We start from the raw sequence: 21,189 nt of genomic DNA, 5'->3' as shown, positions 1-21,189 counted from the left end.
CCGACCGAAGCCGAAAACGCCCGAGCGCGAGACGAGATCTCGGAGCCCGCCGAAGAACCGAGCCCGGAGACGCCCGATCGAGACGAACCTCGAGTGAGAAGGGGAAGCCATACCGGTATAAAACCTGCACAGCATCCACGTTCGAGACCAGATCTCCGAATCCAGTTCTCCGAGACGGGTCCCGCCTCAGAGAATATCCCAACATCCCGAAACGAATCACGGAAGCACCCGCGGTGGAGCGTACTCCACCACTGTCGAGAGTTCTCGACACCTTCCACGACTCTTCCTCTATAAACCGTAGCAGGAGCGAGCGGGAGTGGAGAGTACTCCGCTTCGGTCGAGCGTTCTCGACGATCGCCACTGCCGCAAATCCATCCCCTCGTAGCCAGGTCCTCCAAAATACGGGAGACAATCACTGTCTCGGGATGGAGAGTGAGCCGCCTCCGACGAGAGTTCTCGTCGTCGCCCGATCTTTCCCCGCGAATCCTCCGCGAACCCTTTTCCTAGCTCACGGGGTGGGGGGACTCGCGATTAAATCGCGGCCCGCCAAGCAGCAGACGGAAAAACGAAAACCGCCCGAAGAAACGGGTCGGCACGCGCCGTCAGCATACAGCAAAAAGCCAAGAAAAACCAATATGCGCGTTACGGAAGAAAAACGCTCGCGGCAAAAACACCGACACTCAAGCGTTAGCGCAAAAACGCGACCGCCGAAAAACCCGGCACCTGCCGCGTCGCTAAAAATAGCGCCTACCGCCGCGCCCACCAGTGCACCGACACCCGCGCGGCCCGCCGACCGACACTCCGCAAGCATTCACTGTATCTATTCACTCTGTATATAACGCTCTCACCTGCACGCACACCCGCACACAAACACACTCTGTACATAGCGCTCTCACCCACGCGCACACTCGCACACAAACACACCTCTGTACATACCCTATACAATAAATAATTATACCTTACAGCAAAACCACACTCGCAGTGTCTATTCTCACCCCTCAAATCGCGGACCCTGATCCCGGCGAACTGTCCGGTCAAAACTTCGAGCAAACAAGGGGAGGGGCGTTACAAAGATAATAAAATATAAAATATTTCCCTGATGCAAAAATTTCATAACAATATTTTAAATTAATGAAAATAATGATTACAATTTAAAAATTTTAAAATTAAATCTGTTCCACAAATTACATTTTTTTACTTTAAATAAGCAAACAAATATATTTATACATACAGTACTTCTTTAACCATACTTCTTTTCATTTTTTACGTGTTATATTTTAAAATACTTTATTTGATTTAACAAATAATATGTAATATTTCTTATTTAAATACAGAATAAAGAACGTAAATCTCTCAGATTGCACAATGTGAAGCAGAACTTTTAAAATACATATGAATGTTCTCATACTCAGTATATTCCACATAATGTTTCTCTATATTTTCTTTGAATCTTAGATATTAATTTTTATTTTTTTCTTCAAATACTAAATTAATAATAGAATAAAAATAAATCCATACACATTTTGTTTATAATTATAAAGAAAATCTTTATTATATTTAAATTATGCAGAGTATTTATGATAAAAATAATGTAAATATAATATAGATTTAATAATAATATTATTAAATATTGTTTCAAACAAATCTTTTTACTTTTATATAATGAAAAATGTTTAAAATCAATTTAAAGAAATGACTTTCTATATAGAGAACTTTTGGACATAAAATTGAAAAATATTATAGCAACTTTAAGTTGAATAATCATGCAATTCTGCAATATATACAAAAATATGTAAATAGAACACATGTTATTAGAAGTGGAAAAAAATTAAGCATTATAATATATGCCACATAAAATTTTAACTAATTTATCTTCTTAAAATTAAACTAATCTTTTCTTATATATTTTTGCTTATTAAATGTTTCTATTCTTAAAAATATATATATAACGTCATGTTTTTTAGATAAATAAAATGGAGAATTATATATTTAAGAAAAGCAACATGATATGTACTTTTGAAGAATAAAAGTGTATTCTGGAAGCAAAATTTATATATATATATATATACACAAGAAAATGTTGATTTAATAATTTTTTTAAAGAAAAATTTTGTGTTATGCTGCGTTATAAACAAAAAATTTTCCCAAACAGATAAGTCTGTTAAACAGATTTTACAATGAATCTGCTGATAAATTTCGATAATAAGTTACAAATTTAATGCAAAATCTGTTAAATCAGATAATGACAGAATATTATCAGAAATATTATAGAATCTGTTTACAATACTGTTTATCCAGTACTATATGTACTTAACAGCAAATTGACAGAAAAATAAAAATTTACGTAGCATAAAGTGTAGAATAGCCTGGAAAAATAAACAGCTACAATCTTTCGTTAAATTAGGTTAAGTAAGGATATGTCGACAGACTCTGTTGACAGAACACGAGTTTAATATGAACATGATTGTTAATGCATGCTAATAAAATCTCTAAAAAACTTTTTGCTGACAATCTGCTTACATATTATTGCTAACTAGGTTATAAATTGTAACTTGAAATTGTTTTATTTTGAATGTTACTTACCTCTGAAAATTTGAATAGCGTCTTCAAATCCTATGCTTTAAAGATAAAGCTCGCAAGCTTTATCCATAACATGCACAAGAAGGATCCACAATACAGTCTGACCTCTTATCCTACGACATTTTCAGTCCGGAATCTTCCCCTTAAACCTCTGATCCTACGACAAAAATTTGAGAGTGGGGGGTATAATTCCCCTTTCGCGGTCGTAGCATGAGAGGATTTTTTGTCGTAGGATAAGAGGTTTCGTAGCATAAGAGGGTCGTAGGATAAGAGGTCCGACTGTATACACAAATAACACACACACTTTTATTCGATATTTGACGGTAAGACGCAATGGCGATGAACTGAACTTTTACACTTGGTGCTGTGCAACCTTTATCCTGTACATCTCTCAACCATATTCTTTTGTTTTACAGATTATATTGCAAAGATAGCAATAATCCTTCAGTTGAGGCAACCAAATATGAGAATATTCTAACCGAATGTTATTTATCATAAAAATTATAATCATGGGAACGTATAGATGGGCATATCTTAACAGTTATATTTAATGTACTAACAATATAACTTGAACTTACATACATTTCTTTTCCAACCATAGAGAATGTTGTTGTGGCAACCACAGTAATTTTTTCCGTGAAAGGATAAAAGAAACGTAAGTAAGTAATCAATATGGCGTTCTACAATGAAAATGATATGATGGAAAATATACAAATAGCAGAGATAGCAGAATCTTCTGATGAAGAAGATATAATCATGATACCACCAGCGGAACCAATATTAGATGAAAATGATCACTTAAAATAAAACTTATAACTAATTATATAAAAATATTAAAAGATTATAACCTATTCTACTGTTTATTTTTGGTTTATGTATGTCGCCACATTGAACTGTACTGTTACACCACTTCAGGACACAGACTTCTATTAGAATAGAAACCTGTGTGCCTATCCAAGACGATCGTGAGATTATTTGTGAGTTATAACATATCATACATATTATCTTAAATTAAATTATTAAAATATCATAATTATTATCTTATATTAAATTAACTTTTTCATATAGTGACTATGTCATGAAAATTTAGTATAATTAATAAAAATTATAGTAATTATATAAAAATTCATGAAATATAATTTTATTTCTAGAAGACAAATCTTTACTTCTTTGATCATTTGTATAATTTAATATTATGGAATATATATATATATATATATATATATATATATATATATATATATATATATCTAAACAATAAAGACATCTAGATAATTTTATTTAAGTAACGGAAAACTCTGTATATATATATATATATATATATATATATACATGTGTGTGTGTGTGTCGTAATAAAATATTTTAGCGATGAATTAACATTGTTTGATTCTTCGCGGAATATAAAAGACTTATTATATCGTTGTTAATTGTTCGTACTTATAATTAGTAGTAAAATATTAGTAAAGATATGGACGCTTCTGTTAAATTTTTTCCTAAACGCGATTGTGACATATATCAAATTAAAATTCACTATATGACTACAGTTAATAATTAATTATCTTTTAATAAACGACATAAAACTATATCGCAACAATAAATCTGTATCCAAACACGATCATTATTGCAAATAAAAATTAAAGCAATCAGAATAAAAGTTATTCTAAATTATCATTAAATTACGATCTTATTATTATTATTAATTCTTACTATGAATAATATACTTATTTCTCTAACAATATATATATATATATATATATATATATATATATATATATATATAGAGAGAGAGAGAGAGAGAGGGAGTCATATATATGTATATATATTTTATCCAATGTTTTAAATTTTGCTAAAATACGAGCATATATATAAATTAATTCCAGCAAATACAGAAAAGAAGCTTATCATAGATGAACAAATACTTCATTATGAGCTCCTTACCTGATCAAACAGTCACAATGGAACACTACATACACCAATTAAACCGTTTGAACTAAGCTTAAAGAAAATATGATTGCGGGCGTGTCTTTAAACAATGCGAAGTCAGTTTGCTCCATAACAAACCGAAATCATTTTTCATCCAGTATTTTTAAGATATTGCGCTGATTATCACTTGTTTCTAGTCAATGCACAGCCTCTCCGATGTATATATTTAAAATAAAGAACGGTAAAACTTATTGTTAGTCAGTTTATAATCGTAATAAATATGTATGTATAAGCTAAGTAGTAATGGGGCAGGTATGGCCCGTCAAAACAAACCCCCACCACCGCGCTCTCGAGCACCGCGGGGGGGTCTGGTGTTTTCCCCCACCACCACCAGGACTGAAAGAAAAAAAAAGTAGTGGTTGGAGGGGGAAGGGTTCGCGCTCAGGTAAGAAAAATTTATTTTTGGAAAAATTTTCTGGTTTTCTCGGGACTTGAACCTGGGTCCTTCGTATTGCTGATCCTGGTCCTGGTGTGCTGAGCTAAATAAGAACTTACTAGAGTAAAGGTTAGATAAGGTATTTATGTTACGTAGTGGGGCAGGTATGGTTCTTGGGCCGATATCGGTTACGGTACTGGTGAAGGGAGGAAAAAACGCTTTGACGTTCTGCAAGCGGGGCAGGTATGGCTCTTGGGGCGATATCAGTTACGGTGACGGTGGTGGGACAGAAAAGCGCGTTCTGCACGTGGGGCAGGTATGGCCCGTCAAAACAAATGACGTCACAAGGTAGTTGACCATGTATAACGTCATGCCTGTGAAAATGAAAAAAAGATAATAACACAGGAACGTGCAGGTTCTGTCAAACGCGATGGTATGACGCAACGAAAGAAATAGTATTATCGGTGTCTTATATTACGATGAGCGCCTATTGTTGAAAGAGGTTGCGCAACATCCTCTTTCAACAATAAAAGTAACGGAACTACTCATATATAAAATGGGAAAGAGGAGTGGGTGAAAGAAATATATGATTAAAAATAAAATTGCTCACATTTATTGATGCAGATTTTTATTACAAAAATCAATATTCTTATTACATATAATTAAGGTAATAATTAATTTTTATTAAGTAATAGTACAATGTATTTTTTTATATTTTATTACACAAAAGTTTACATGTTTAAACGTTACATGTCGGTATGTTTAATACGTTTTTCATGAAAGAAAATTTTATTAAATAATCGTACAATCAAGCGATCGTTCGCAATCTTCGATAAAAAGAGTAAGAAACTGTTAAGATCGTAACCACTACACATATAATATAAAAATACGCAGCAGTATTGCCCGCAAGTTTGAGAAAAACTTCCTTGTAATTGCTGGGTGTTTCAATAGTGGATGTTGAAATTTCGCCGCAGTCGGAGTAAAAATCCGGAATACAAAGAGGGTAATCCGTAGCTATCGAAGTAAGTGCCTGTACCGTATTTATCGAGGAAGAAAGCGACCCAATGTTCTCCAGGTCGAGTATGGTTGTCGGTGTTAGCAACGATGCCCGTCGACCTCGTTCACACCTTCGGAATTTTGTCGGCAGAATACACTCCCACATGTCTGGCATCGAGATGATGGACTGCTTGCAAAATTTCGCGAGAGTTCATTTTTTTCCAACAAAGACGAAGTACGGTATTATTTGAATAACGTCGGTTTTTACCTCTTTGGATAATGCGATTTTATCAATATCGGCTTTCGGATTTTCAATGTCGGTTTGCGTAGAAATGTTATGTTAATGTAATTTTGAACTTGTTTTCATCCAGTAACGTCTTTGATTTCGTCAATTTCACAAATCCCTCTTTTTCTTCTTTTTCAATTAGATGTTCGATTTTTTGCAGATTTTGTTTCTCTATTTCATTACTCGATTTAATATTTTCATTCATGTCACAAAAAACATAACCTAACCTTTGCTTTCGATTTCCTCGGCAATTTCGTCGTCTGTGTTCTCGGAGTATATTTCACAATCTTCCTCAGTACTACAACTAACTTGAGTACTAAACGTAACGTCGATATCACGATTATTTTGTGTGACTATCCAGCATTTTAGTTTATAAGCATTGTGTAATGCGCAACGGAAGATTCCAAAATTCCAAAATCCGTGGTGAGAGCAATATCATCCGTCTTCTTCTTTTGACGATAGGTTTTTAAATGGCGGAGAGATATCTTCCAAATTATTTATATCTCTGGAAAGTATATTCCGCAAGTAGCTTGCCTTTTCGTTGCCTCTAACGTAAATGTAACGCACACGTCTTGTAATTTCGCGCAAATGTGAAATAAAATATTTTAGATTAGTTTTACCGTCGAACCACTCGATACCGTGATAATTTTGCGAGAGCCAATTGTTTTCTCGTCTTGCTTTTGCGGATAATTCTCCAAATGAATGTGGAGACATCATAATCCAATGGCCGACGATTGGGGCGTCAATCGAGACAATAGCGACTTCCTTTGGGATAAATTTATCGTTGACATCACGGAAGCCTTGTATGTCGATGACTATGTCCATATTGTGAAAATTTATGTGCTTGCAATGACAAAGTATAACCTCTTCACGAAACGCTCGCATTCACGTCTTGAATGAAACTAAATCTTCTTTTGTTACAATACACGTTTTTGGAAAACACGGCGATATCGATATTTTATTTGAAAGTGGAGGGGGAATTTTTAACCGAGTATTACACTACGAGGCATAAATCGTGCATAGATAAACTAGCCGGAAAAATCGACGATGACTTGACGTGACGCGTCGATTTCTATCACATTATCGAACTCTGCGTAAACAATACAGTTAACGGTCTCGGCGAGAGCTCTCTCGAATCACACTTCTAATCGCAAACTTCCATGTTTCACAAGATTCCAATGGCCGGCACAATTAGCGGACAAATCGGGTGTAAGGTCAAAAGCAAATAACGTATATCCCTTGAAATAATCCTCTCTGCTTATAGAATTTTCTTCATTAAAAAAATGAATACCTGTCCCCGAAAAAAGCGTTTGATAAGCTTCAACATAAAGCGGTTCTTCAACCGAGAAAACCGGCTGTAACAGCCTACTGGGAATTTGCATACCATCGACATACATCGAGAAGAAATTTATACCCCAATTTTTAAAATTAAATGGATTTAATTTTCTGTCACCATTAAATGCTTTATTATTGACAAAGCCGACTATTATTCGTTTCGGTAGTTGACCTAATATTGCATTATCTATTGATTCCGCCATTACCCCGCTATGAATCGTAAAAGTTTTAACCTCGACTCTCGTAAGTGGATACTTGGCAGTAACTTTACTCAACATTCTAGCGTGTGCGAGTAACACCCCGGCGCTTATTTTCGCTCTTCTCACAAGTAAGCTGGCATCCAATATATGAATTTTCGATAAACTGTTACTTTCCATGAGACAAAATGAATCTTTCGAGCGTATGAGTCGTAAGCGTATTTCTACTCCGTTAATTAAAAATTTATCTTGATTGAAAACGTCGCAATGAAGATGTCCTATAAGATCTAGCGCTCGTTCTCCGTGAATGTATCGAGCTCGTCTCACGAGCGCGGCGTTGCCTTTTGATTCCAATAGATCGTCCATGTATCCGGGTGTATCCGCGTCCCACAGACTCGAGGTTAGATGGGTAGTTTTTGCGGGTGAAGAGTAATTTAACAACGTCTCGATGTACGCGTGGTACGCGTTGTTCGGAGGCGACACGAGCTTTTGATTGAAATACATGTCGATCTGATTGAAGATAGAGTGGAGTAAATGATTTACGGGCCCTACTTTGACCTCTGTGGCGGCGGCGGTACCTCTCTTTCGCGGCGCGAGGTCGTCGTTGGTTTCCACGCGCACTCGAAGACTCAGCATGGTATGTGTGAGATCTAAATATTCTTCTCCATGGCCTGGGATGACGAATTCTATCGGCGAGTCGTCTGAGAGCGAGCTGACGGGTTTGTAATAGATCCATTCTGAACTTTCGATGCTAGTCTGCGTGGGTGGTAAAGAAAAAAGATCGAATTCACTTTTTAAACACTCGCTCGAATGCGTATTAAGAAAAGACATGATTATTTACCGTAAATTTTTATCAATATCTTTTACCGATATTTTTGTTGTCTACTGTGTTTAGCGTGGTATCATTTAAGAAAATATGTCGGATACGGTGCGCTTTCTAGAAATTTTACGACATTTCGTGGAGGAGTTAAGTCTTTTCTTTGACTTGCGATTTTTCTTCCTCCCCTTGCTTTTTAATGTTTTATTCCGCGCTTTGGTTTTTTTCGGTAATCTTTTCTTATTTGATCGCCGACGTTTACGTGACGACGTTACCGCGGGTTTAACGATACGCGCGTTAAGCCCAGCGAAAGGAAACTGAGCTGCGTGCATTTTCGCATCTGTCTTATATCCCGAGCCTTTCATCAGACTACTTATTTTTTCTTTAGTTTTTCTCTTGAGATTTTCGCGCGATTCTTTAAAACGGTTTTTGGCCAACACCTTTAGCGGTATATTATTTTCAATATCACCGATTATATTAACACCTGCTTGTAAAACTTTTTTCCCTACTGCACGCGCTCCTCTACTTAAATAAGGTAGTATACGTCTAAATAATCCTCCTAGAAAACTTCCGATTCCATGACCGCGTTGATAAAGTGCGCCGACGAAAACGGAATTCCACCACCTCTGCTTTGTAAATTGTAATACTCGTAGTAGTCTGTCATGTTGCATTTGAGAACTTAATTTTTATCTTTTTCCCTATGATACCGACGTTCGCAATACTAACGGGTTCGCCTAAAGTGTAACGCCACAGTCGATGTTCCGGATTCGAATGCTATTTTTTTCCGAACTCTTATATCGATTTCAATCCTACTGAAATTTGTTCGTCGTAACGGGATATAATGCAGAGAAGAGAAATGTTTCACTTGATTCGTTCCGTACTCGTAATCGCGACCATGCCCCTCGACCGACACTATTCGGAGAAGAGGAGACTGCACAGCGCCTGTTATGTAAGGTTTGCAAATATCACAATAAACGAATAGTTTATCGGGAATACCGCGAGCCAAACTACAGGGTTCGTAACTAAAGAATCCAAAGCGTCCCTTTTCAAAACCGAGTTTAACAAAAATTGATGTAGATTTTTTTTTTGAATCAGGATTATACGTCGTAAGCATAGTATAGTATCGTCCTTCCCGCTTAGGAGCATTATAAAGTGCATCCCCTAAACCGAGTATTCGTAGAAGTTTATCGGAAAAGTTTACATAATGATTTAGTTTACATTTATTTTCATCACACTCGAGGTAAAACTCTATACTACCGGCGGATAACTCCCGTCGATCCAGACGAAAATGCGAACCGACTCCTTTACACGTCGTATTAATCGCGTCGAGAAGTTCGTCCATATTTTTATAAATGCCAGTCTGTATTTCGTGTTCCCTCGAAATTATCACAGAATCTTTTTCCTCGTTACCTCGAATGTCAACATCGGCGAATGTGAGTATATTCTCACCGCGTTGTATATGAAAAAAAGTATTGGGAAATTGAATTTCGCTGAGCGCGACTTCCCATTCGCCGTGTAACTGTATCGATTGAGGCAATTCCATAATAAATGACGAGGTAGTATTGTCCGGAAAATAACGCATACTGCTGTTGCTCGGAAGAACCAGTAGAAATTGGTCCTCCCTCATCTCAAAGATTTGTTAAACTTGAAGCGGGAATCTAACTATCGAACTTGCTAGGATAACCACGCCAGCTAACTAACAGCTGTTTATTATCACCACGTCCTCTGCTCTTTATCACGCGATCGACGATAAATTCTTCCTCCTGTAAATTTTTCTCAACTAGGGCTAATTCTTGCTCGTAAAAATACCGTCTATGACCTCGTCAGCTAGTCACTTAGTTCGTACACTCGCGGTTTTCGCCAATCAAGAATCCAAAGAATTTGAAATATCTCCTCACTCCACTTTGCTTCGTATCCTTTCTCGAAGGTGACTTTTGCTCTACTGATCCGCACGAGTTCGCCAACGCGATATTTAGCCTTTTGTTTTTCGCATTTCTCGTTTTTCCAACGAAGAGTTATATTTTCGCGCGCGATGCGGGCATTTTCCCGCGTAACGACCGCAGGTTGCATTTTGATACTGGAATGACGGGTGTGATTATAAGCGTGAACGATATCCTGCAAAACATTTATGTAACGTCGTGTATTTTTATGCGTAAAATAACGCCACATACGTTCCTTGAGTGTTCTATTAAAACGCTCCACTATAGCTGCTTTAATATCAGGATTGCGAGTTACGCGAAAGCGAATGTCTTTTTCTTTTAAAAATTTTTGTACAGGACGCGCTATAAATTCTTTACCTTTGTCGGTTTGTAGGCAAACCGGTAGACGACCATTGCTTCTCGAGAATATACGCTCAAAAGCTCGTATTACACAGATACCTGTTTTGTCACGTAAAGGTTCAACCCATACAAATTTACTAAGCACATCGATTACTACGAGTAAATAGGAATAACCGTCATTATAGCTCTTAAGATTACGGAGATCAATCAAATCAGCTTCCCACAAATCGTACATTATAATGTAAACGCGGAAATTTTCGTCGTACCGGTCGATGCAGCGTGTTGCGATTTAAGCCAGTCGAGAACATTGTTGCGACTAAAATTCGGTTTAACGGCGTTAAATTGTCCACTGCGGAATACCCTGCGTAGTGCGAGGGGTCGTAATACACTTTTTCGAATTCCGACATTAGAGTCTTATCCAATCGAGTTTTTTCCCTTTCGACGGAGAATCTTCGTTATCGTGTGTTAATGTTTCATCGGCGCTGTCTTCGCCGGCGGATACAAATATCGTGTTTGCGTCGGACTCGTTTAATTTGTTTAAGTGTATGATTTTGAACGCAGAGTTTTCTTCGGAGTGGAGCTCCCGCGAGGTAATGGATTTTTAATACAATGAACTCGTAACAAATCGCGATTACCTATGAGATTGGAAGGCGTATTTATATCATGCAGTAATCGAGCAAACTGAATTCTTCCGGTTGCTTTTATGGTTTTTCTTTCCCGTATCGCGTCGTTTATGAGATCCGAGATATTCGATCCCGTTACGACTATACCGTCTATAGTCACAACTCCGCGTCTATCCCAGCTAATCTTAGACTCCGGGGTGTCTACCAAATATTTCAACACAGCGCGTGCTTTGTCGCGATAAGATTTCGGCACGGAGACGACTATTTGTTTTAGCATTTCCACCGATTGAGCGCGTTTTTTCCCGAAACTGCTATTAGTATTACTACCGCTAATGTTACCGTCACTGCTAATTAAAGTTTGCGTTTCCAAAAGTTCATTGTTATCGTCATCATACAAATCTTTTGTTTTCGTTTTGCTCTTCATCTACCTCGCCATTATCTTTGCGTAAACGTTTTCTCGCAGCTCGAACAAAGTGAAGATAACGTTGAAGTACTTCCTTATACATTTTTTATCTTTCCCCCTCGTCGCGGGGAGTCGCGAGATTAAGAATACGGCACATTTTAGTATCGAGTCGCGATAAAGTAGTTCCAGGCGTCTGCACCGTATTATTATTTTCGTTAACATTTTCCAGATTTTTTTTATTGAATTATCTGACGATGTTGCGCTGGGTACTATTTCCGAATGATGTTGATGTTGTATGCGCTGCATTCTCTCGAGATTTTCCGTAGAAATTAAAACCATTTTTTTAGCTTTTTCCATTATTCAAATATCGTAATCGTTAATGCTTTACTTTTTATTCTGAAAAAAGCTGATATAAAAAGTTGTATAATTTTTCATTTCCCGATAATCCGTGATAATATAACCTCGAGTAAAGGAGCAATAAGATAAGGTAAGAATCCTCCCCGTTGTACCAGTAGCTTTCTTCTGCCTCTCCAATTACCTTGTTTTGTCGCGACGCGTCGTAGGATGATTTTATGCTTGGCTAGTCGTCTTTTTTCGTTACTTCCAAGCGGTACGTTTCTTTTGAGCGTATTATAAGCGCACTCTTGTATGCACTTTATTAGTTTATTATCTGCAGTGCGTAAGAAAGACACTCTTTGATTTTTTTTCAGATAGCACAAAGTTTTCAAAAGACATGCGTTTCGCTCGTCGATTGATCGTCTAGCAGTTTTTATTGCTCCGTCCGACGAATTCCGCGACGTCAGTGACGAAGGATATTTATTTTCTTTTACCATTACGATGTAATAGCGCGACTGGTAAGATGCGTATGTAATCACCTTCCTTTTATATACCCCCTCCTCTATTGCTCGATCTACGAGGTACGTAGACGTAATGCAGCGAATCGTCGGGAAAGATACACGCCCGAAATCGATATTCGTTTGGAGTCGATTGTTTCAAATCAAGCAATAAATACCATGCGGTCTCGAGGTTGCGTCGTAGTATGCTTCTTCCATAAACTTTGGGTCATCGGGATATACTTGACGTGCTAAATGACGAATTTGGGCACTATCACGCGGATTTTTGAAAACAACTATATAATTCGCGTTGAAAGATATATCACGCTGTCCACGCCCCTGATGGAACAGATTTTGCGAGATAAGAATAACACTGAGATTCTTATGATGGCTTCCTTTCGTAAACAGATCCACGATAGCGACGATGATGATTCTCTCATAAGATCGTCGATTATTACCAATTTCGGAAAAAGCGAATCGTTGGAATAATCTTCCAAACGCGGCAATCCCTCTCGAAATTCGATTATATTTTTTTTTTCGCGTTTCTCAAAGTATTATTACCGCTAAAGTATCCGCTTCTTCGCGCGCTTTTTTCTTCTACTTCTCTTTCACTCACAGCGTGTTGTAAGCGCTGATACGCATCGTGCCACTCGGCGTAATAAAATAAAATTCTCTCGAATCGTACATCGGACATGATTGATAAACTTCGAAGGAAAGTTTCCACGAAAATCGTTTTTCCGCATCCCGTAGGACCGCAGACGATCGACGTCCAAGGATGTTTCCAGCGTACATCCATTTTGCAAAATGAGCGATTGAGCATTTATACACAAATTTATAAATGAAATAAGTTCAGCGTCACCCTTACAAATAATAATAAGCTTGTTAAAAATGCGCATGCGCGATAAATTTTTAATGTTAAACGTTGGAATGCAGAGGAATAAGCTTATCAGCGCTTCGGGGTCCTCCACCCGCGGCGGTCGCGTGCTCGCGCTAGCGAATATCTCGGTGAGCGTAATGGCGCGGTGATAAACTGTAACTTTAGTAAAAATGCTCTCACCAGCATATATATGCTCGCGATAACAAGGGATTGAGCGTACGCGCTATTTTTAAAAAAATTATTGTTTTACTAAATAAAAAATATACCACTTAAAAACTAAATTAATAAAACTAAAAAATATAAAAAGTTGGGAGGAAATAGGAGCAGTATTTTAATTAAAAATGAATTTTTTATTTTTATATATGCATTTACATAGCATTTTTCTCATTAGCTATATTTACATTTTCCAACTAAACTAAGATTTACATTTTATTATAAAAAAATTACAGCTATATTTAAAACTAAAATTTTATTTTACAAAACTTTACATTTTGACAATATTTATATTTTACGCAGGGTGGGCGGAAAACGTGCGCAATTCTATATTTTTACACGCAAAGTTAGAGGAGTGAACAGGAAAGTATGCTAATATCTATCAAGTTTCTGATAAATACCCGTACGGTAGAGAATATCGTTTTGTTTTTATAAATCTTCGTTTTAATAGCACAGGCGCACATCTTTTTGTTTCATCACGCGTAATTATATCATGAAACACTATGCGCCGAATGGCTTTAAACCGAAGATTTATCCTCGATTCAGGGGTTGTTTCTTCTACTTGTTCCTCTGCCTGTTCCTCTCTTTCTTTTTGTAATAATAATTCTCTAATGCTAATAAAATTAACTAAGCGCGAGTTTTCAAAATTCAGAGTTATACCCTTTACTTTACAAACTTCGCGATTGAGTCCATCGGGTGTACGAACCACATACGCGTAAAATTTCGGTTCACCGGATACGAACGACTCTATGTAGCTACCCTCGCCGTAGTTTGCGAGTTCATCCGTCATATCGCCTAAAAAATTACCCGTACGCGGTTCGTATTCCTGAGGATCGCCGGTATTCACGTGTATACATGAATCGGTATCATAATATAAAACGCGGCTTTCTAATTTTTCTAAATATCCGTATAATTTTAATCTTGCTTGTGCCGTTGTGTAAGCTGCTATTACTACATTAGTAAGGGACGATGGTACGATTGCTTCTTGTCGCATTCGTGACGAAATATATATTACCTCGTCGTTTACGGGCAATATATTGGTTATTTCGTGTTGCGGGCTAGTGAGTAGGCTCATTAATTTCTGCTGCGTTTTAACGATGTCAGTATGTGGCAAGTTTTCGCGTTGACCAAATTTTCCCCAAAAAGAATTTAACGCTAGTTTCGCGACCGAACGTAAACCGGGGTTGTGTACGATGTTATTTTTCTCAAGAGCAATACCTTCTGTTTCCTCGTACTCACGAAGATATCGCTCTTTAGCATCGTCATCCGTGCATTCGCTCGGCTAACCACTAGCCTCCTGCTTTAATTGTAAAAACGTGTTTATATATCTAGCAAATAGACCTCCCTGGCGCGTGGTGTGATTATAACGAGTGACATTATACTGCCAAATCTCACTAACCTCTGTCACAAAATAACCTTTCTCAATAGCTTTCTTTAATTTGCATGATATCCATGTACCTTCGAATTCGCGTTCGGAAGGTTCATAAGCGCACACGGATTGAGAAAATGTTTCGCAACAAGCACGACACGCGCTGTAAAAAGATCTTTCTAAAAGCCATGCACGCTTGTCTAAGAATATCTACGTCATTACGACAGTAATCCAATATTTCGCGTTGAAAATCAAACACGTAGTTCGCACGCGTCATCTCCGAGTGCCATGCCAAAAATTTTTCGCGTTCTTTCACCTGCATAGAATCAGGTGAATAATATTGTACATCGAGCAGTGGACCGACATAAGATTGATTATTGATAGTATTAAATAAGTGAGGAAAAATACCTTTATTCGAAATATCCGAAAGCCTTGGGTAATTCGGATAAACGCATCGGCATATAATTAACACTATCGATAAATTTTGTACGTCCCACCGTTAATACAACTATTTTTGTTCCATTTAAAATTATTTGCGGCTCTAACGAGATACGGTTTTCCACGATATGATGTAAAATAAATTGAGCATCAAACGATTTAGCGTTATGTGCGATACAAATTATTTGTTTAAAATATTTTGTCGGACGCGTTACAAAATCTACAAATTCCTGTACGGGATTACGATGAAATATATATTCCCGAATCCCGCACCAACGACATCGCACCGAGGTTTCATTTATTTCCGCGCATGACTCACAAATTTGATGAGCGACGTAGAGCGAAGGCACGTGAATTTTTACATTCGTGGTACCTTGGAGCGTTTCGTCTTGCCTCGTCTCAAAGTCGTAAAACACGAATGCTACGCGGCTTTTTTTACGTGCGGGTATACAATTATTTTCGCCGCCGTTCCTCCGTTGTTGTTGCTCCCCATTCTCTTCGATAAATTCCGCACAATAAGGATTGGAATTATCGCCGCGCCGAATAGGTAACATATAACAAAAATGGTTCAGCGATTGTAAAGAATGACACACGGTACAATAAGCCATGTCGCATTCGTGTTGTTTATTTCTTTGAATTAACCGGCCGCAATCGTCAATTTCGCAAACGCTTTTTTGCGATTTTCCATCGTATGATTTCTGCGCATGGTGACGCTCCAAGCACTCACGATCAAAAAATCTCCGTCAACGATTATTGCACCTAATATGTGGCGTATCTGTTTGCTCGCACGGCGGCATCGCGTTACGTCGCGAACATTTGTTAGAGCATCGATGCTCCCTCTTATCGGAGCGATAACTTAAATTACACGGAACGTAGTATCCTCGCCCACCCGCGGCGGCCCTTAAATTTAAAATTACATCGAAATGCTTTATGTCCGGATGAAATAATATATTTAAGCACGTTCTTGTCTCTCGCTGTAGAGACGCTAAGAATTCAACCCCGTTGTATAACGGTTTACCCGCCCCGACCAAAAGTAACGATATTATATATCACTATAGCAATATTATCCCCGGCGAGATATTGTTGAAAGCGTTCGATTTCGGGAATTCTGCTTCCTTCCTCAGGAATTGTGACACCTACATTCCTCGTAAGTTGCAACGCTAAGTCGCGTTGTAACACAGAGTTTTGTCGTCTCACTGCGTTCCATTTTTCATGTAACTCTCCCGTGCGCAAATTTCCACGCTCGTTAAAAATTTGAGCGGATACAAGCGTACGAGGAAGACATAAATTGTCCGAATTGGAAATCGTTAAAATTGAACGCTTAACAATAATATCCCGTGTAAGTGCGTTACGTCCGCGTCCCTGAGGAAGAGTAACTTTAGAAACGCGGATATTAAACGCTAGAGCTATATCATGACCGTCGCAACTTTGCGCTAACGAACTTACAAGATTCCAAATATTCTCGTAAGTCAAGTCGCGAAATGGTCGGAACGATATACCTGCGGATCCACGCGTAAAATTTCCGGAATCAAAAGTCATCCCGACGTAATCACCTGGTACGCACGAACGCGTTACGTACGAAGTTCCCCAAAACGCGTTCTCTAGCCAGTTATATACATTAGCCCCCTTGGGTACGGATCGGATACGAAAACTAATTTTGCGTCCCTCTATACCGAAATTTCTAAATTGGCGCACGTTTTCCGATAATAATACAATATTTCTAAAATTATTTTCTATCTGATCGCCAGTATATACACCCTTTTCTTCTCTTCTCCGGGCTCGTTTTCCACAGCGTCAAGTGTTTCTTCATCTGCATGCGAGTGATTTTCTTCTTCTCCTACGCGTACTTGTTGATCTTGTTGACGTTGTATTTCGCCACTTTTTCCACCCCCGATCTGTACTGTGAAAAATAAGAATAATTAAATTATTTTGATGAAATATTTCGTAAAATATTTCTCTCTTACGTTTAAATTTTGTTAATAATGTAAAATTGTTACGTTATTATTTATGTTAAGCTAACTTACTCGTTTTAATCTTCTCCCTTCAACCTTCTGTTACGCCGGTATATCTTTAGGGATCGTACACCGGCGTGTATGAAATGTCGGAGACGATAGTTGTTGAGTAAAAGTTTCTTAGTAAAATTTTTTCAATTAAAATAAAATTTAAACGTAAGAGAAGAACTAAAGAATGTGTTAAGTTATTACCTTCTTCTATCATCGACACGTCATTTATATCATTTTCTTCTTCTTCCTCCTCCTCGTCTTCCGCTTCTTCTTTTTCTTCTCTCATTTCTTCTTCCTCTTCTCTCATTTCTTCTTCTTCTTCTTCTTCTTCTTCTTCTTCTTCCTCAGTCATTTCGCCCGATTCTATTTCTGCCTCTTCATTTCCCTCCATCAGGTCTTCATTCCGTACTTCTTCGTTTGCTGCGATGTAATCTAAAAAATATTGTATTATTTCTCTTGTTTAAAAAACCTTTCGCGCTATTTTTTATTCGATGTAATATTTTTTACTTACTTGCAATCTGGGAGAATATGACCACTTCGTCAATCGAGCTAACTTCTCCGGAAAGCAGTTCCTCTGTGTCCCCCTCCGTTAAATCGATAACAGGAGGTTCTGGAGTTAACACTATGCGTGCCTGTTCTGAAATGTACGGTATTTTAAAATTTGAAAAATAATATTTTGTTTTTCATCACCGCTATAAAATATGTGTTAAAACTTACGTGAAGGTCCCGCCTCTGGCGACGTGTCTGCTTGTCGTCTCCTGCGTAAACTTAATCTACCGGTTCGATCTTCGTTTATTCGAGAGAGACGATTTCCTTCGACTCTCGCGATCGCGATCGGACGCGTTGAGTCTAAAAATTGTTTGATTTAAATAACATATTTTATAATTTTAAACCCGATAAAAGTAAAAATAAAAACTTATCATTCGAATTCTGGAGAAATCGATGAAAATGCAGCCGAAGAAATTCTACGTGCCCACCAGCATCGCTCTCTTCCTCACCAAAACAGATCCGCGATTCGATAACTTCTCCGGCGATATTCAAAAGTTCGCGAAAATTGCAAAAATGCCCTAAGCGGAATAATACCGCGAGCACCACGCTAGGACACTCGCCAGCGAACTTTCCGAAGACGCTATAATTTTTTTCGTCGTCGCTTGTTAATCCCGATAACAATTTGTCAAATTTCTGGCCGCATAAACTCTGTGCCAGTGAAAGGCAAATTTCTACAACGTTTTTAAGATTCGACATGATAATTAATTATTTGCACTGTAACTCGCGTGATGGATAAAATTCAAATTCGGAACTTGAAATGTACTTTTTCTAATACGGAGAACCATATTTATACATTTTAAAGAAAACGCTTCTTTAGGAAGAGGGGAAAATTCTTTGATTTTGCATTGGTCGGATTGTTAAACAAAATGCGATAGAACAATACAATGCAAAACTTTTGAAAGAATGTTTTATTATTATATTTTCTTCTTTTATGATGGATTAACGGTAAGTTCAAAGAAAGTTTTGGAAATAATCTATTTTCCACGTTTACATTTCTTTTTTTTGTTACGTACGATAATAAACGAATATTCCTTTTTTGTTACGTGAAGTAATCTTTATTATTTTCTTTATTTCTCCGGCGGCTCGTTATAAGAAATGTGTCGTGAAAAAATTTCGGTAATCTTTATTATTTTCTTTATTTTCTCGCCGACTATTTATAAGAAATATATCGTGAAAAAAATTTCGGAAAAACCAACAAACAATAAACGTTTATTCCTTTTTTTTTTTTTTGTTACGCGAAGTAATCTTTATTATTTTCTTTATTTTCTCGGCGGCACGTTATAAGAAATATGTCGTGAAAAAAATTTCGGAAAAACCAACAAACAATAAACACTTATTCCTTTTTTTTTTTTTTTTTTGTTACGCGAAGTAATCTTTATTATTTTCTTTATTTTCCTGGCGGCTAGCTATAAGAAATATGTCGTGAAAAAATTTTGGAAAAACCAACAAGCAATAAATAAATATCTTTTTTTTTTATAACTTTTATATGTGACGCAAGGTTTTGTTTTTTTCTTGGCACTCTTTAGAAATTCTTTTTCTAAATTTATATATTGAATACAATTTTATTTATATATATATATATATATATATATATATATATGAAAAATTTTCTTTTATTATAATTTTCACGATTTTTATAAAACTACGTTATAAAAATATTATTCTCTGAACTTTAGACGCGACACATTCAAGCTATGGAGAGTAACGTACATTTTTATAATCTATTTTTTAAATTGATTTAAAATTCCATACACATATAATTTTTTATTATTTTGCGCGCGCATTTTCCCCACCACTTTTCTATTTCATCTTTCTAATTTAAATATTCGGGAAAATTAAGTTCAGTCGTTTCCTGCCATCCGAACTAAGCAAGTTCAACTGTAAAAGTTCGTTGTTTTCGTTTGTATTCTGAGCATGATTATTCGAACTTTGATTTTCTACGCAGAAGCAGCTATCATGGACAATCATAAGGAAATTTCAAATTTCAAGAAATCCTTGTATTCAGTCAGCGCTTCTAAGTCAAAATGCAATTTCGTGAGAAAAATCGAACTGCAACGTATGTTGTTATCTACAACATATAGCCTGAATTCATCCTATACGAAGAAAAATCATGTGGGCCTTATGGCGTCGGATGGAGAGAAACTGGATTTTCTACCGATTGTTAAATTATCATCTCATAGCACTGAAGGAATTTGCTTCGATATGGAATCGTGGCAGAAATTTCAAGAAAACATGGAACAGATGTCTTTGTATTTAAACGGTGATAAAATTAAACAGAGTACGATTATCATCGACAAAATAATTATAAATTTTACTACCGCATATGGTGCTAGAGCTGTGCTAGTAGCGTATCGCGAAAACATGCAAGAAGATCTTCCTTTCGAAAACATCGAGGATACGAACGCAAACGGACCTACACCGAAGAAACGGAAAACTTACAGCTTTGCGATAGTAATGCAGAGAGCAACCTTTCTGGGACTGGAAAATATAGTTGGATGTGTAAACGCTCGTTTGAATCAACTAAATTTAATTTCCAACAGTGTCAACGAATGTGCGCGATATCTAATGAACGAAATAGAGATAAATCTTCCTATCAATAGTAACATTAATAGCAGTATTATAAAACTTCTGATCAAGAGTAATAGCAAGGAAATAGAACGTAACGTTCGCATTCAGCTAAAAGATTTATCATTTCTCGATATATACTTTGAAATAACATTTTTAGAAATAATCTCGCTTTACCTCAATCAAATTGTACATATGATAGTAACAAAACGAAAATTATAATCATTATCCCAGGAATATTTTCTTCAATTATTCATTTTGTAAAAACTTCTTGAATAATTTTGATTTTGTAAAAAATTTTAAATATAAACGTTACATATTTGTACATTTAAATCTATTATCGATTTCTTTCACCCACTCCTCTTTCCCATTTTACATATAAGTAGTTCCGTTACTTTTATTGTTGAAAGAGGATGTTTAGCAACCTCTTTCAACAATAGGCGCTCATCGTAATATAAGACACCGAT

General features: G+C 36.9%; 3 protein-coding genes and 1 pseudogene across 3 annotated transcripts; 1 reads left to right on the top strand and 3 right to left on the bottom strand.

Moving 5' to 3' along the window:
* Positions 1-6,443: 6,443 nt before the first annotated feature.
* Positions 6,444-7,105, bottom strand: LOC140670673 (uncharacterized; annotated as a pseudogene).
* A 252-nt stretch (positions 7,106-7,357) lies between these two features.
* LOC140670672 (uncharacterized) lies at positions 7,358-8,584 on the bottom strand. Its single transcript, XM_072901392.1, has 2 exons — positions 7,675-8,584; positions 7,358-7,512 (listed from the first exon to the last, which is right to left on the bottom strand). Exons 1-2 carry the CDS (start codon positions 8,582-8,584, stop codon positions 7,358-7,360), a joined length of 1,065 nt encoding a protein of 354 aa, XP_072757493.1.
* Positions 8,585-9,291: 707 nt separating this feature from the next.
* LOC140670746 (uncharacterized) lies at positions 9,292-10,197 on the bottom strand. The gene has a single exon (XM_072901485.1). The coding sequence runs from the start codon at positions 10,195-10,197 to the stop codon at positions 9,292-9,294; it is 906 nt and encodes a 301-aa protein (XP_072757586.1).
* A 9,746-nt stretch (positions 10,198-19,943) lies between these two features.
* On the top strand, positions 19,944-20,949 carry LOC140670620 (uncharacterized). The gene has a single exon (XM_072901321.1). It carries the CDS (start codon positions 20,072-20,074, stop codon positions 20,942-20,944), a length of 873 nt encoding a protein of 290 aa, XP_072757422.1. The 5' UTR covers positions 19,944-20,071; the 3' UTR covers positions 20,945-20,949.
* The last annotated feature ends 240 nt before the right edge of the window (positions 20,950-21,189 follow it).

This window comes from Anoplolepis gracilipes, chromosome 10, assembly GCF_047496725.1.
Source record: "Anoplolepis gracilipes chromosome 10, ASM4749672v1, whole genome shotgun sequence".
Lineage (NCBI taxonomy): Eukaryota > Metazoa > Arthropoda > Insecta > Hymenoptera > Formicidae > Anoplolepis > Anoplolepis gracilipes.
The sequence above is the reverse complement of the archived record's forward strand: the minus strand, read 5'-3'. Positions and strand labels throughout refer to the sequence as shown.

Excerpts from the sequence above, each read along its gene's own strand:
- LOC140670620 (XM_072901321.1), top strand. The coding sequence starts at position 20,072 with ATGATTATTCGAACTTTGATTTTCTACGCAGAAGCAGCTATCATGGAC.
- LOC140670746 (XM_072901485.1), bottom strand. The coding sequence starts at position 10,197 with ATGAGGGAGGACCAATTTCTACTGGTTCTTCCGAGCAACAGCAGTATG.
- LOC140670672 (XM_072901392.1), bottom strand. The coding sequence starts at position 8,584 with ATGTCTTTTCTTAATACGCATTCGAGCGAGTGTTTAAAAAGTGAATTC. Across the intron at positions 7,513-7,674 it reads CAATAATAAAGCATTTAATG|GTATTCATTTTTTTAATGAA; the intron begins GTGACAGAAAAT and ends TTTCGGGGACAG.